Raw genomic sequence first — 16,077 nt, 5'->3', positions numbered from 1 at the left:
AAACTGCATAGACTTGGCATCAGTTTCACAAGCTCTACCCTGGAACCTGGTGGGACTCCACAAAATGTGCTAAATAGTTACCAAATTCATAACGATTTCAGCATTATAACTGAATGGTAAACCTAGGGTTCAATGTGCTGAATTCCTGGTCACCTGATTAAGTATCTTTTACATTTACGGCATTTAGCAGACACTCTTATCCAGAGCGACTTACATAAGTGCTTCGCTGTTTACTCAGAAAAATACCCTTAGCTCGTTAGATAGCCTAGAATTCAAAGATACCTCGTAGATAAGAGTAGATACTACTAAACACAACAGTCAATATGAAGATCATAATACTCGACAGTGCACTTCGCCCAAGTACTCTTGGAAGAGGTGGGTCTTCAGTCTGCATTTGAAGACAGTGAACGACTGTTGGGACACCCAGGGGAAGTTAGTTCCACCACTTCGGTGCCAGGATAAAAAAAAAAAAGCCTGGATGCTTGTCTTCCATGGGCCATGTATGTTTTCTTTTTTTTTTTTTTTTTTTTACAGTGTAAATGAATCACAAATTGATCAAATTAAACTACATTACTTAAAATGGTTAATCAGTGGTTCTTTAGTAAAAGCAATGGTTCTATGTAGAACCATGACAACTGAAAGAATCTTTTGGGTGCTGTTGGTTGACTAGTTAAAGGGTTCTTTGCATCAGTGGAAACACTTGTGGGAGGTTCTATATAGCATTAAAAGGGGCTGCTCTTTACTGCTCTTTTCCAGCAGTATATAAAAGCCTATAAAAAACACCAAGACAGAGGAAATGTGGTTTTAACATCTTTATTTGAACAAAATTAATTCTACTGAAAGCAAGGGCTAGAAAGGAGAGCACTGTGCAGTCACAGATGTAGTACAGATTGTAGTAGCTCTTTTAATGTTCCATCTTATGTTACAAATAAACATAGTAATGAGAAGAAGCATTCAGTATGCAAACCAAGCCAAAACCACAGATCAGCCAGAACACTGAAACCACAGACAGGTGAAGTGACTAACATTGATTATCACAATACAATGGCACCTGTGGGGTATACATATTAGGCAGCAAGTGAACGGTCAGATCTAAGAAAAGATCTAAGAGGCCAAATTGTGATGGCTAAATGGCTGGCTTAGAGCATCTCCAATGATGGACAAGCAGTGAACCAACAGGGTCATCGGCATCCAAGGTTCACTGATGCAGTTATTGTAGGCTGTGCTAGAAAGGTGTCCGAACACAGTTAATCACAGCTTGCTGCATATGGGACTGCATAGCCACAGACAAGTCACAAAGCGCCTCCAATGGGCACTTAAGCATCAGATCTGGTCCATGGGGCAATGTTAGGTGGCTTTTACAACAAGTGCATATTTGCTTATCTGGGGAAAAGATAGCACCAGGATGCGCTACGGGAAGAAAGGAAGCTGGCAGAGGCAGCATGGTGGTCTGGGTAATGTTCTGACGGGAAAAAATGTATCCCCTACCTAAACATTGTTGCAGACCAAATATGAATGGCACAAGGGTGATCTACGCAATATTAGGCAAGTGGTTTTAATGTTATGGCTGATTGATAGGTATAACGTTCATTTTCAACATTAAACTTGTCCAAGTGACCCTGTAATTCATTATTACATACTAAAAGTTGACAGAGGTCAGCTTTAGGTCTAGATATATTGTTAACTCTGTAGTTAGCTAGTAATGACAACACTATACAAAACTGGTGCAGTAGTATCCAATAACTTTTTGGTCACAGTTGCAACCTCTAATGAGAGATTAACAAAAGAGTCATACTTCTACAAAACAATCTTATCTTTGCACAACCTGAGCAGCACTGACTTAAAGGGCAGCAGAAATCGGAGCACATACAGTAGGTACAATGCTATAGGTTTAGCAGCCTTTTCATTCATAGAGGAATGGTAAGAGATGTATTAATGATTTAACATAATGTAAAAACTCATTCTTGGTTATGTTTGGAAAGAAAAGTGTTTCATGTAAATTAACTTAGTTCTTAAATAAGAGTATATGGTAAAAAAAAAGAAAAAAAAAAGTAATTGGTCTTGTGGTCTTGTGTTTGGTGAACTTTATAGTTGAATAAAACAGATTGTTAGATATCCCATTTGAACAGTGAAAACTGCAAGTAGTGATTAACCAAATGTACACAAAGCATTCCTTCATTTGTTTATGTGTTTCAGAAAGAACATTCCTCACTTTATTTTTAACAGATCAGCTCACAAAGATGAAATGTATTCAATATTTTAATAGCAGTCAGAGATCTGACTAAATGAAAATTATACTCAAGGTACTGTTAGCCTACTTTAAAATATCAACAACTCAAACAGCTCTCCAAAAACAGGTGAATTAAAAAAAAAGAGAGATAGCAGGCCACCCAAGACTGCTCCTGACTACTCGAACACAAAGTTACTCTGATTTATGGGTTTCATTCAGTTTCATTCTGACATCAGTAGACCTTCCAACTCCTCAGCTCTACAGGCGTTTATGTCAAAACTGATGTTTCTTAGGTGCCATCATTCTGTTTTTGAAAGACTACTGGTCTACAGTAAAAGCTGTGAGATGTGTCCAACAATGAGGATTCAGTCAGCAACAGATAGTGACAAACACAAAAAGTAAAAAAAATAAAATAAAATTAAAAAACCCTCTACAGGTGAGTGACATATATAAGTAAGTATAAGTATATTCTCTGCAAATATACTTCACTAAAAGTAAAAAGTATTGTCACTAACTCATAATTTTCTTTTATATTCATTCATTCTTTTTTTAAGTACATGTAATGTATTGTAAATTCATTACTACCCAGTGATAACTTCATACCTGGAGATCATTTGTTTGGTCACAGCGCCCTCTGCAGTACAAAACTGAAACAGAACATTTGGTGGTGGTCTTCCCTCAGGACTTGTATTTAATCCTTTCGCATAAGAGCGGTCATCCCTCTGTTAAAGCTTTCCATTCCAACATCGCTGCATTTTATTTTCTGAAGCCATACTCATATATAGGACTGTCCAGTGAGAATGTGAAACATACTTGCAGACGATAGCAATCTAAAGAAACAGAGAAAACAGAGTTCAGTGACTTCTTCAATGAGACAATGGTAAATGACAGCACACAGCAGTTATTCAATAATGAAGAGATAATAACACAGATGACAAACTGCCTGGAACAGAAATACAGGTGTAAGGAAGGTATTATGTAAATACCTTTAATTAAAACTGCCCAGCAAAAACAAAGTAAACCAGGGTCGTTTCACCTGATATGAAACTACAGAACTGAACTACACCAATCCCTGTTTTTCCTTTAAAATTATCCACAATCAAAACCTTTAAAACAGAAGTAAAAGGGCACCAGTTTAACAAACATTTAGCAGTGTGTTATACCAAGCATGTTACACCAAACACATCATTCTCCCACAAAGATAGTGTTCATTCTAAAATTCAGTAGCAGTCAGAAATGTGTTGACCAATCAACACACTGTTTACATTCTCCGTTCTTTCTTAAGTGTATTCAGGGTTTAAAAAAAAAGGGCTTAACACCCAACCAATCGATTGAGTACACAACTGATTGGATTACAAGAGTTCCCCATAAGTTTGGGGACAAAAGATGGCTACTAATCTGTCTTTAATCTCAAACATGAGGCCTGCTTTCACACTTAAGCCCACTTCACTTAATAGTGAAAGATACTAAACCGTTATGCCTCCAACGTAATAAATACAGATTATAGGTGGAATTACATGGAACAAACTAATTCCTATTCCAAATCATAATTATGGGTCAGGTTACTGTATAGAGCCTTAAATTTATCTGCCATTTCCAACATGAATCATTTGGTGTTTGATTTAAACTACTTACTCTGAATGGAGATTGTTTCACTTTGTTTAGGTACCCTACATTCTATATCTACAATCCTCCAAGTCATTTAAGTTTTTTTCAAATACCCCAGCTGGAAGGGTGAAAGCTCAAACAGGCTTCCTCTGTGACACATGTAACCAGCCTCCACATCTCTTTGAGTTGCTTCTCATGCAACATTGTTGAATGCAGCCAATATGACACACCATTATCAATTGTCTCAATGTCTCTGCTCACAAAACTAAGTAGCACAGCACAAGTAACATTTTTCTGTGACATTATTCAAAAATCACCACATTAGAATACATGTAATTCTGTAAACAGCAATAATAAAAAGGTGTATATATCTCTGACTAATATTAATAATTGTATTTTTTCTAAAATATATACACAACAATTATCTTCACTGTCCCAGTTTTTACAGATGGCAAAACAAGTGTTTAAAGGCAATATCAACTTATGAGAAATAAGGTAAGAGCAGCACCTGATTGACTTTTAACTTGACGACTTGAAACAAATGCTGAATAAACTCAAATTCATAAATCCATACACATTTAATAGCCTAAACTTGTCTGTAAAAGTCTATACATGTTATTACTTTCTAGCAAACATATTTAATTAGCAGAAAGGCAAGACTTTGACAGAATTGGATAGGTTTGGTGCCTGTATATGGACTCTACAGTAGTGGAGCTTGTAACTACAATTTCAGAGGTGTATAAGCCACACCAGAATGTCATAGAATCTGCGTGTCAACAACAAAATGTATCACACCATTGTAAATGTTGCAAATACTGATTACTTTCCATTTCTAACTGATATAGAGAATGACCTTGGTGGGCAGTGGTGGCTCAGCGGTTAGAGCGCCGGGATATCGATAACAGGGTTGTGGGTTCGATTCCCGGGCTCGGCAAGCTGCCACTGTTGGGCCCTTGAGCAAGGCCCTTTACCCTCTCTGCTCCCCGGGCGCTGGAGTTGGCTGCCCACCGCTCTGGGTGTGTGTGTGTACTCACTGCCCCTAACACGTGTGTGTGAGTGTGTGTTCACTACCAGATGGGTTAAATGCGGAGGACACATTTCGCTGTACAGTCCACACTGTACAGTGACGAATACGTGCACCTTTTTAAAGAAAGTGAAATTAGTTTTTTTGAATCGGTACTTAAATTGGCTAAAAATTACTTGCAGTGCATAGAAAGTGAACTTGACAGGGCATTGAGATGAATGCTTTTAAATGAGTGACTCACCATATCAGTGCTTTCGACCGAGTACTCCTTCCCTGTACCTTTGTGACCCTTGCTGGGCTAGGGACACTGGTCCTGTGGGTTCGTCTGTGTGTCTCAAGGAAAACTTTTTTGGCAAAGGCCCGACCGCACATGTCACATCCATGCAGGGAGAAATTCTTTGTAACCCTCACCTCCGTACTAGTTTCCTGGCTTCTAGTGACAGGAGGTCCTCTCATAGGATTGTGACTGCGAGTAATGTGTGGATTCTTTGGTTCTTGAGGTTTCTTCTCTTGTTTGCTTACTTTAGCAGCCTGGGAAGGTTCTTGTTTCACTATGTTCAGGGATGTGAGGGCAGAATTCTTCCGAGTAATTGGGGAGACCGATGGTTCAGTTTTCTTCACAATCGGGGATCCGGGAGTCTCTTGCTGACTCGTTTTAGAATGAGAATGAGGCGTTTCTGACTCCGGTGTAAACGTGTTGGGTATTGAAACGGGATGCATTTCAGGGGTTTCCTCCTTTAAAGGTGTCCTCTTGGCAGTGCTATTTAGCACTACCTCAGCTGGCTTTTTCACTGCCCGACTCTCCAGTGCTGGCATGATCTTGGCTAGGTAGCGGGAGGACTTTTTGTGAACCACAGTAATGTGACGGATGACGTCTCGTTTCCGCCGTGACTCATATCTGCAGATTGGACAGGCATAAAACTTGATGTAGATGCTGTCATTACCATCCATGTGCAGCTCAGTGATGTGCCTTGTCAGGTTCTGACTGGAGCTGAACTGCCGTTTGCACAGCCAGCAATAGATCCGTTTAAAGTCAAAGCTCACTGTCAGGCTTCCACTGTCCTCTGCGACTTTAGTCTTTGATGAAGATGATGCAGAACTCTTATTTGCATCATTTGAAGGTGATGGACTGGAAGGGAGGCCACTTTTCCCAGGGAAAACCTCATCTCCAGGTTCAGATTTTATTTTTGCTTTCCTCGTAAAGAGGGTGCGACTAGCAGAAGTGCCGTTTTCCAACGTGTGAACCTTATGGACAATGCGCATATGCCGCCTCAGCATTATATCAGAACTGTACTTTCTCTTACACAACCTACAGCGGCATGTCGACAAGTTATAATCTTGTTGATCTGGTTTCGTTGGAGTGCTTGGTTGTTTTGGGGAAAAAGACGACACTTCTAGAGAGAGGGGCTGACCAGGCCGAGTGGCAATGTCAGGTGTAATGCAGTCTCGCTTCAAACCCCGATGGACCTCGTCAAAGTGGCGCCGTACGTTGGCCTTGGTTGCAAAGGATTTCTGGCACACAGGGCAGCTCTTGCTAGCAGCTGGTGCAGGTTCCTCTGCACGCTTTGTCTTTACCATAGACAGCAAACTGATGGGCACGGTGCGTGTCTCTGTGAACTTTCGCAACTCCTCTAGTTTCTGTCCATGCATCTTGCGGCAGTGGCGACGCACACTGCGCTTCGAACTGAAGTCCTTTCGACAAAGGCAGCAAGATATCCTTGTTTCCTTCATCTCAGAGGTGGTCTCCTCTTCATCTTCTTCCCTCTCGCTTTGTTCAATGTTGCCGGTTTCTTGAGATTTTGGACCTTCTCTATCTGGAGATGTCTCTGGGGCTATATCCATGTCATCCTCCACGTCTTGCTGTTCAACTTTTTTGGGGGCTACTATAGACTTGCGCCGATTGTGTTTCTGCACTCCAGAGCTAAGCTGAGGTGGGATAATGGATGGGGTCACACTTTCATCTTCAAATCTTTCAACAGTAAGGTGCTGGAAGACCGCATTGGGGTTAGTCTCTATTGCCTCCAACTGAATCACGTGCTCTTGTTCGGCTCTTGGATAAATTGCATCTAGAAGGTCCTTGATGCCCTGGTTCTGGCTGTTTGGCTGTGGTGAGTCTGCAACGTAACGACAGAATTTTACATTATGATCAATTAACACAGGAAAGGAAGGAAGATTCTGTAAGCAGGTAAAGTCAAGTGGTTTTATAAACAAGGATTTGAAAAACAAAATAATAATAATAATAATAATAATAATAATGTCTTAATATGCTGAAGATAAAAGAGAAGAAGACAATAAAACCATAGAATAACAGTTACATAAAATGACTATTAAGAATATTTAAGTAAAAGCAAAACCATAACACAATGAACATTTAGAAAAGATATTTCTATGACTTTTGTCATTTAAAAATCTGTCCATGTCATGCTACAACATCCTACAAAATAATGTATTTTCCAAATTTCAGGCACAACACCTAAAAATTACAAAGTACGAATTTTGTACGACAAAAAAGAGCCATACAAACCATCTTGTGCAGGATGTGCAGAAAAACAGTAGAACTCTTTGTGTGTGACCAGATTGGGTAGCCCACGGAATAAGCTTCGGCAGAGTTTGCATTCAAAGATTGTGTCAACTTCCTTCAACAACATGTGTCTGAGCTGGGTAGTGCCTGCAAAATCACCAGCACAGAGATATATATGCATACCACAATACTATAGGGAGTCTCTACAGAAAATACAACAAACATACTGCTTTTCTTTACTGAAAGACAGCTTCTGAAGATCTTTCATTTTAGATTCAAGAAAAAGTATTTAGAGATTTAGAGAGTGGAAGAACTTCTACAATTGGTGTACCTGAACGAAAGCACTCAATGATTTGCTGAATTCCTGACTTGGAAGTCTGGAGCTGCTGCTGAAGTAGAGGTGGGTCTCCTGGCTCTACAGTATGCACTGAAAGACATACAAAGAGTAATAGGTTTAGATTGCACATGAGGTACAGAAACATGTTTTCAACCTGTGTATTCAAGCTATAATTTGACTGCTGCGCCCACCAGTAAGTGAATCCAGAGTTCCCCTGTAAGTTCACTTATATGACCTTTTGCCCCTGCTGGGTCAATTGGTCTTTTACATGCCTAGGACTACCTTAAAATCCAGTATAAATTTGACATCACCATTTGTTTCTGTTAAATGTCAGTGTTCCAGTTATTAAATGATGAGTGCTAAGGAACCATGATATGTGGCAGTCAACTTAAGCAGCTTTAGGGGGAAAAGCACTTGAAATTTTAGGTAGGCACTGACTGGACATGTGGTGAGAAATGGAGCACTTAAATCTAAAGACCAGAGAGTTTTTAAAGTGCTTAGGTAACCAAATGTATTTGCAGAGATTGTTTTGTCTTGTGTCCCAAAGAGGTTGTATTCATAATGAGAAATATAAATCATTTCAGTAAAGGATGAAGTCAATTCTAATGGAAGTCTGTGAAGTCATATCTTTATTCTGACAAAATGCTTATTATATACATTGAATGCCTAAGATGTGTGTTTTCTTTTTAAAAGAAATGATTTATGTTCTCCTTACTCTTAAAAACCTGGAGCCAGCACACAAAGCACTTGTTCATACTGGGTACCCAGGTCTATAATTGGGATGCCCTACTCTTTTACAATCTGCATTACTTTCACTCCTGAGTTTAGTTAGGGGTGGAATGTTACTCTGTTCTCTCTCTGTTTTAGTAAAGAAACAGCTCCTCATGCTTCGGATACTAAATATATGGAACAATTATCATACAACAGACATGAAACATATGCCAAAAAAATCAATAAGATAGCAAGGAGGTCATAAATAGCAATAATCTACAACACACATATACACACCCAAATCACTCAAATCTAGCCAATAAAGAGGGCCTACCTTGGGTTTGGTCACAGTCATCTTGATGGGATGCAGCCGGCTGGCACCAGCAGTGCTGCAGTGTATCAGTCTGACAGCACTTGTCATTGGTCATGTTCGCCTCAGTACTACTTTCCTCCATCTCTCAGACCTGTATAAAGATCCACAACTCCATTAATTCTCTAGCAGTTTATCCTACTAGTAGCAAGAACAGTGATCAAGACTGCAGTTATAATACTCTACAATTCAAAAGTTTGAAACCACTTCAATAAATTTCTATATTATTGTTTTAAATATCATAAACTATAAACTATTAAATTGTAAGAAACAAAATTCTAAAATTTTACATATTCAAAATAGTACCACTTAAAATAATTTCCTTGTATCTCTTCTTTTTATTCCTCAAGATGTGATCGTTTTAGAGGCACAAGACCTTTTTAAATTATCATCATCATCATCATCATCATCATTATTATTATTATTATTAGTAGTAGTAGTAGTAGTAGTAGTATTACTGTTATTAATATTATTGTCAGGAGTTTATCTATTAGTTTAGAATGATCTATAGCTTTGTTCATCCTGGACACTATTCTTTCCAGATTCTCAGTTTACTACAAATGATTTGAAACCTATGTAACTGTTCAGGCCTAGCATATTACAATAAGTTCATATATTTAACTAAATTGCATTTTTTTGACTGAGAACCCTGATTCCAAACATTTCAAAAGGAAAAGACAGACGTTAGAGAGAGAGAGAGAGAGAGAGAGAGTTGAGGCTGGGAGAGACTCTCAAACGATTGCTTAACTAAATTTAAATCTACACTCCTAACAGTAAAGGTGCTACAAAGGGTTCCTTTCAGTGGTGCCAGAAGAACCACTTCTGATTTCATCAAGAACCATATTTGTAAAAGCCTTTTATATTGGTAAAGAACCTTTACACCAAGTCAGGGATCTTTAAACCTTTAAAAGGTTCTTCACACTCACAAACATATGGAAAATAGAGGAGCAACAAGGAGTGTCAGCAAGAACATACTATCTATAACCACATGGAGGGAGCAGTAGAGCATTTTAAAAAAAATCAAGATAACAAAAGTATTAACACACATTTGAGAGCTCGATGGTGTAAACACCACAGGCACTAAGCTATGGAGATGTGGAAAACATTGTTCTGGTCAGATGAGTCACCCTTCACCATATTCTCCACAAGTGGGCGAGTGCATGTGTGATGTACACCAAGAGGACAGTTCAGGATTGAATGCATGGCCCTACAGTAAAGAGGCTCTGTTATACTTTGAGTGGCATTTTGTTGGCATGGTTTTAGTAAACTTTTCCACACAGATGGAAGTGTGTGTGTATGCAAAAGCTGTATGCAAAGGTTTGATTTTTGAAATAATAAACAAAAGTTAAAAGAAGTAAACACGCTTGTGCAAAGAAATAAACACCTTGACAGCTAACTGTTAAAAATATATATGTACCGCAGAAAAAAAATAGTACCGCAATCTGCAGCAGTCTGTATGGCTTGCAAATACTATTACTAGATAGCTAGTAGTCTTTCTATTCACGCTTTAGAAAGTTTCCACCACTCTTTCATACAGAATTCTTCTAGTCCTACAATATTGTTCTGTTGTCTCGTCGCACAGCATGTTTAAGATTTACACACAGATTTTCAGTGATGTTCAAGTCAGAGGACTGTGTTTATTTCCTGGTGGATTTCTTTAGGTATGTTTTGGTTCACTGTCCTGTTGTAAAACCCAGCTGGTTTCATTTTCAGTTTACTGTCAGGCTCCTGACAGTCAGTGCAGTGCATCATTCCATCTAACTGTGCAGTGTCTCCACTGCATGTCCAAAACCATCACAGCACTGCCTAACTGTCGGTTAAGGGATTCTTCTTTGATTGTGGCCATTTTAACTTGGTCAGCCCACACACTTTCAACATTGACTTTTGTCATGAGGTCGCTATCTGAGAGTTTTTTCATGGTATTCTAGATCTTGCCTTGACTTGCACAGTTATCTTAACTGCCATTTCCTAATAATGGTCTGGAGAGTAAAATTCTTGACCTGCTTAAACAGTCTAGTAAGTAGTAAGTCAGTAAGTTATGGTCTAAATATTGAATTAAGCCCTGAGACTTTACAAGTGGAAGGGTGTCCAAACTACTGCACATTTAAAAATGACCATTATGACTATTCATTTTAATACTATTCAAGTAAATCCATTAAATTAACTATCCATTAATATTTGATAACAAATCCTTTTTTCTTTAAATAAATCTTTACGGTTGAGACCTCTGACTTTACTTCTGACTAAATAAGCAGGAGGAGATGTAATGTGCATTACATACATGACTTGACCAGGGGTATCCTAAAAGAGCATGGGCCAAACATACAAAGGTTTGAGTTCTTGTTTTGAGCATGTGAGAACAGATAATATGGCTCCCAAAGTCATTTGTCTACCAAATGCTTTCAGCACTTTCTTTGTGTCTTACAACCCTTAAGTTTTAGATGGGCAATATTGATTGGGAGTGAACTTTGTAAAGATTGCAATCCTAACAGTGTTTACATACTGCATCCGTTTTCTTCTTCAGTTTTTTTCAGTTTCTTTGCTATTGGCCCCTTAAAGTCACAACATTAGGGGATATGGGAAATAATCCAATTGCTTTTGGGGGAGAAGGGCCATTTCTTTTCTTAAAGTACTCATTTAAAGTAATTATGCATAAGGTAAGCCACCAAATCTACCCGGGCAAAAGGCTCCTGTCTCTTTGCAGGCCATTCTACATTTTTCTCTTAGTTGTAGTGTGAATTGATGTTAAATCAGTAAGTAATTGTTACTTGGACAAAAAGGAACACACATTCTTTCTGACATTCTCACAGCAAAATGCTAATTGGCAAGCTTTTTCAAGTAAAAACAGGCTTATAGGCTTAAATGGGTTGCAACTATTACCATTATTTTAAGCTTACTGGGCTATTAAATTTGTATATGAAGGTAAAAGAAAAAAATAAAAGGTGAACTGTAAAATCTATGTGGCAGTCTGCAAACCATTAAGCTACGTAGGCCTTCTGAAATTATCTTTCCACTTTAATTGTCAATTGAGGACAGAGTTGTGGTCGGAAGTTTACATATACTCATCATGGATTTAAAGTTCTCAATTTTCTGTTAGTGATCATGAATGACTACAGCAGGTGCCCACATGTAAAGGGTTTGTTCGACAGTACTAACTGTATTTACCAAGACACTGTAAAATGAGAATGTCCAGACCGCCACTCTCCACTGAGAGAAAATCCGTCCGAATGCTTATGTACAACCCAAGAACCACCAAGGCACAGGCCTGCCATGAACTGCAAACTACTGGAACACCAGTGTCACTCTCTAGAGACACGTAGGTTTTACATTGCCCTGAACTGAGAGACTGTTGTCCAAGAAAATCGACACCTTCCAGCTTGGCTACAGTTTGCAGCTGACCACATGGACAGAGAAAAAGGCTTCTGGAGGAAAGTGGTCAGATAAAACAAAGATGTCTAAAATTTTGAGGTTGGGGCATTCAACACCAAGAACACTGTATAATTTTGACCCTGCGTTGATTGTACTTGACTTAAGTTTGCAGCTGACCACATGGACAAAGAAAAGGTCTTCTGGAGAAAGGTTTTATGGTCAGATGGGACAAAGATGTTTGGAGAAGTAAAGTTGAGGCATTCAACCTCAAAACACTGTACGAACTGTTAAACATGGTGCTGCCAGCTGAACTGGTAGATTGCACAAAGTGGATGGAATAATGAAGGAGGACTACCATAGACTTCTTCAACACCGCATCTTCAGAACTGTAGACCTCTTTCATATCTACCAAAAACATCTGGTCATGGTGCAACTGTCTAAGGGACATTTAACAAAATAGTAGGTGTGCTGTATTTATATTTTTGGCCTGTATGTATACCTCTGACCCAATGTTGATTTTTCTCTAAGATATGCTGTACATTAATTCTGTCCCAGGAGAATATTTTCAAAGCCATAAAAACCATGCATGCAAACATCCAACCACCACTGTATGTGTTAGTCTTTCTAGAAAACATATTTAATTCAAATTAGTCTTACAATTTTCTCCCCTCAGTGCTTCTCAGAATGAAAATGATAAATACAACTAACATACTAAGACCCTATACTATATATTTCTTTTTTTATTTATTCTTTTATTTATTTTATTATTATAGTCTGCATTCATGTTTTTTTGCATGTTAATACTCATTCTATTAACTACAATAAACCAGTTGCTGTGAATGTTTTAGCTTATTTGTCTTGTGCATTTTATTACTACTGCACTGACCGATCAATAAATTACATCTGTGAATCTGTCTGTCGATCAAACTGTATTCCACACAAACCATGCTGGCCTATAATCAGATCATGTGTATTAGGTATAAAAAGTTGACAAACTTTCTTCTTTCCTTAAATGGGCCAAGTAATGATGGAGATTCCCGGCATGGTATGTTATCAGTTGTTTATGTATTAAAAAAATTTAAAAAAAACACTGACTGGAAAGGACATTCAATGGGATTGCTGGTATTGTCGATAATCAGGAGAACTGTCTTAGTCACAGACACTTGTTCAAACACCAAGCTGCTGCTTCACAACGACAACAGAAAAGACGTGTTTCATAATCAGGCACAAAAACAAAGTTCATCCATCATATCAGTAATGAGGACAGGTCTGAAACAGCACTTCAACAATATTACAATAGACCTGAAATGGCCTGAAAATCGTTTTTGTACAAAGTACAGCCGAACATAAGAGTCACTCTGGTCGTCACATTAAAACGAACAGATCAATCTTCCACATGATTTAGAGGAGCACCAGAGGATGCACCTGCAACTTCAGCCCGCAGCGGGGAGTAGCCACACGAGAAACAGGCTGTCCAACAAAACTCTCTCTGACTTTGAAAACAAATCGAAGTAAGGCGTGCGAGAGAGGTTAACTCAGCACCTCCACGGCGGGCGGGTGGGTGGGATCGGTTCCACGCAGCGTTGTGCAAAGTCTCTGACACCTGACCAAAAGCGGACCAAAACAACAGTTCAGACCGGCGCGAGGTGATGCAGCCGACGCAAAGTTACTGCTATCCTTCATATGAGAGAGTACTGCCGTCTAAACACACACATTCACGCGCGGAGTGCCATGTTCTCGATCTGCATGGTGCCCAAAAACAGTCACACGGAGCCACGTGACCGGAAAAATGATTTAAAATGATAGACGCCCCCCTCCATCACCACCATCATCATCACCCCCCGCCCCATGTGTCTGGATACAAATGCTCGTCATTAAACAACACAAGCAGAGCTACTTCACTGGGAACTCGCCTGTCTCTTTGTGAAGGGGCCACGGCAACCTCGCTACGTCTCACAAAGCACACACATACACACACACACACACACTAGTAACATGTTATGGGCAGTCGCTTGTCTCCGAGGTCAACTTTTACCATCACACACACTCCAGCTTTTCACATCCAGCAGCCAAACAGCCCTGAACCTGCTGTACACTCCGCTGAGAGGGTCTGGATACGTGCAGTGAGCTAAACAAGCAACAGCACTCACACCCGCTGTGGCCACTCGACACTGGGGCCGGATACGAGCCCCCAGCTGAAAAGTTGATCACTGAGGGGCAAAACGGCCTGGCCGCTGATAAAGAGGGGGGAGGCTTTTAAAAGTGTTTCAGATGCCGGACTAAAGCGCTGTGCCCCCCGCCCCCCTTTAGTTTGTGGCACCGGCTAGCAGCGCCTCAGCAATGGCTGACCATGTGGGAGTCTGTGCGAGAACGCACCAAGCCACGGCCAAGCTATACCTCACCAAGTCCGCAGACACACACACACACACACACGCACGCAGCTCGGGCAAAAGCACCGCGCGAGCAGGAACCCTGAACTGGGTGTTCTGGTCACTCTGTCTTAGTCCACTTCAGTAGGCTGTAGGCTGCGAGCTCTTATGCACGGTTTGCGTCGTCGCCCGTCCTGCGCAACCTGGGCCCCATCTTGGCGCAGGCATGAGCCACGGCCACGCTTTAGCAGCTTTGTAACCCACCTACCCGTTCGACGGAATGGTGCAGGGCGGTGTACCGTTCCCAAACGCCAGTGTGCGTCTCTCTTGTCGGTCTCATTTGCACGGCTGCAGCGTGGCCCATCAATCCACTCCGCACGAGCCCGCGGTTGAGCCGGATTAGCTCAGCCAGAGGAGCGTCCAGGAACGTAGGAACGAAGCGGGCCGCGCTCGAGACCCGATGTTCACGCCTCCCCTCCTACCCCGTCGCGTGCCGTGCCGCTCCGCGCCGCGTTCAGGCGTGCTAAGCCCGACAATAAGTCCGTAGGACAGACCCACAGACACCACGCGCCCAACGGAGCGGCGCGGTCCCGCAAGCGCGTGCGCTGCGCGACTGCTCCAGCTTGCTTGCTTGCTCACTCGCTCGCTCGCCCTATCCGCGCGGATTTTTTGCCGCCTGCCCCAAACCGCGCAGCGCCGCGCCGTGCCGTGCCCACGCTCCGCTCCGCGCCGCCTGCGCCGACTTCCCCTTCCCCAGGGCCGCTCTGGCGCACAGCTCCGGTGACCCTTCCGCCTTTTACGCGCCCTCCCGCAGCCTCCGCTCGAACGCGGAGCGCCGCGACACCGACCAACAACCGCGAGCCGCTCCACGAGCCTCCGCGAGGACGGAGAGCGAGCATAAAGAGTTTGGTTTAAGCTTCTGGAGCTGGCGCGTCGTTTCCTCTCCCTGGCCTGCCTGCCTGCCTGTCCAGGAAAGCACGGTTGGTTCGCTCGCTCGCTCGCTCGGCTCGGCGACGCCATTTTCTGCTAAGCAGCCTGGGAAACGGGTTGCGAGCCGCCACGCGATTCCGGCACTCGAGCGGCCAAAACGGATCGCGCGAGCGAGACGACGACTCTTACCTTTGTTCCAAAAAGCCAGCAAGGCTCGGGCCCAGGCCTGGGCAGGGACAACTCCGGGGCGAGGGTGGAGGATTAGCCGAGTGGATGTACAGCCTGTGTGTGTGTAAGTGCGTGCGTGCGTGAGTGTGTGTGTGTGTGTGTGTGTGACTCGCCTCTCTGGCGCTGCCCTCTCGGAGAGGAGGCTGCCTTTGTGCACCCAGGGCTCCTTCCCAAACGACACGGGCGTTGCGCAAAAGGTGCAGCTAGCCACAAAAAAAAAGCCCAACAGAAACGTAGCGGCGTGGCCTCCGCTTCAGATGGGGGCAGATGGTCAGGGCCCCCGCGCAGAGAAACGTTTTTCGACCACTTTAGGAGCGGTGGGCTCTGCTCAATGGGCTTCGATTGTCAGCGTTTGGCGCTCAGGACAGGAGACTCCCTAA

General features: G+C 41.8%; 1 protein-coding gene across 4 annotated transcripts; it reads right to left on the bottom strand.

Moving 5' to 3' along the window:
• Window positions 1–799: 799 nt before the first annotated feature.
• On the bottom strand, window positions 800–15,870 carry znf800a (zinc finger protein 800a). Of its 4 annotated transcripts, XR_011978534.1 has the most exons (7): window positions 15,659–15,868; window positions 8,766–8,895; window positions 7,715–7,810; window positions 7,387–7,530; window positions 5,104–6,976; window positions 2,834–3,060; window positions 800–2,568 (listed from the first exon to the last, which is right to left on the bottom strand). XR_011978534.1 is itself a non-coding variant. In XM_072671286.1 (6 exons), coding segments are annotated over exons 2-6 (2,235 nt in total). In that variant the 5' UTR covers window positions 8,887–8,895; window positions 15,659–15,868; the 3' UTR covers window positions 800–3,059. The 4 variants fall into 4 exon arrangements, 3 of the variants coding, with proteins under 3 accessions (XP_072527387.1, XP_072527369.1, XP_072527380.1); XM_072671286.1 differs by having other exon boundaries at window positions 800–3,060; XM_072671268.1 differs by lacking the exons at window positions 800–2,568; window positions 2,834–3,060 and having other exon boundaries at window positions 5,100–6,976; window positions 15,659–15,870.
• Window positions 15,871–16,077: the final 207 nt, after the last annotated feature.

This window comes from Salminus brasiliensis, chromosome 2 (assembly GCF_030463535.1).
Source record: "Salminus brasiliensis chromosome 2, fSalBra1.hap2, whole genome shotgun sequence".
NCBI classification, from domain to species: domain Eukaryota; kingdom Metazoa; phylum Chordata; class Actinopteri; order Characiformes; family Bryconidae; genus Salminus; species Salminus brasiliensis.
The sequence above is the reverse complement of the archived record's forward strand: the minus strand, read 5'-3'. Positions and strand labels throughout refer to the sequence as shown.

Bases quoted from the DNA above. Each gene is read 5' to 3' on its own strand.
- znf800a (XM_072671268.1), bottom strand. From the start codon at position 8,886: ATGGAGGAAAGTAGTACTGAGGCGAACATGACCAATGACAAGTGCTGT. The intron at 7,811-8,765 runs GTAGGCCCTCTT...TATGTCTTTCAG, and splicing joins TGACTGTGACCAAACCCAAG to TGCATACTGTAGAGCCAGGA. The intron at 7,531-7,714 runs GTACACCAATTG...GTGATTTTGCAG, and splicing joins CATTGAGTGCTTTCGTTCAG to GCACTACCCAGCTCAGACAC.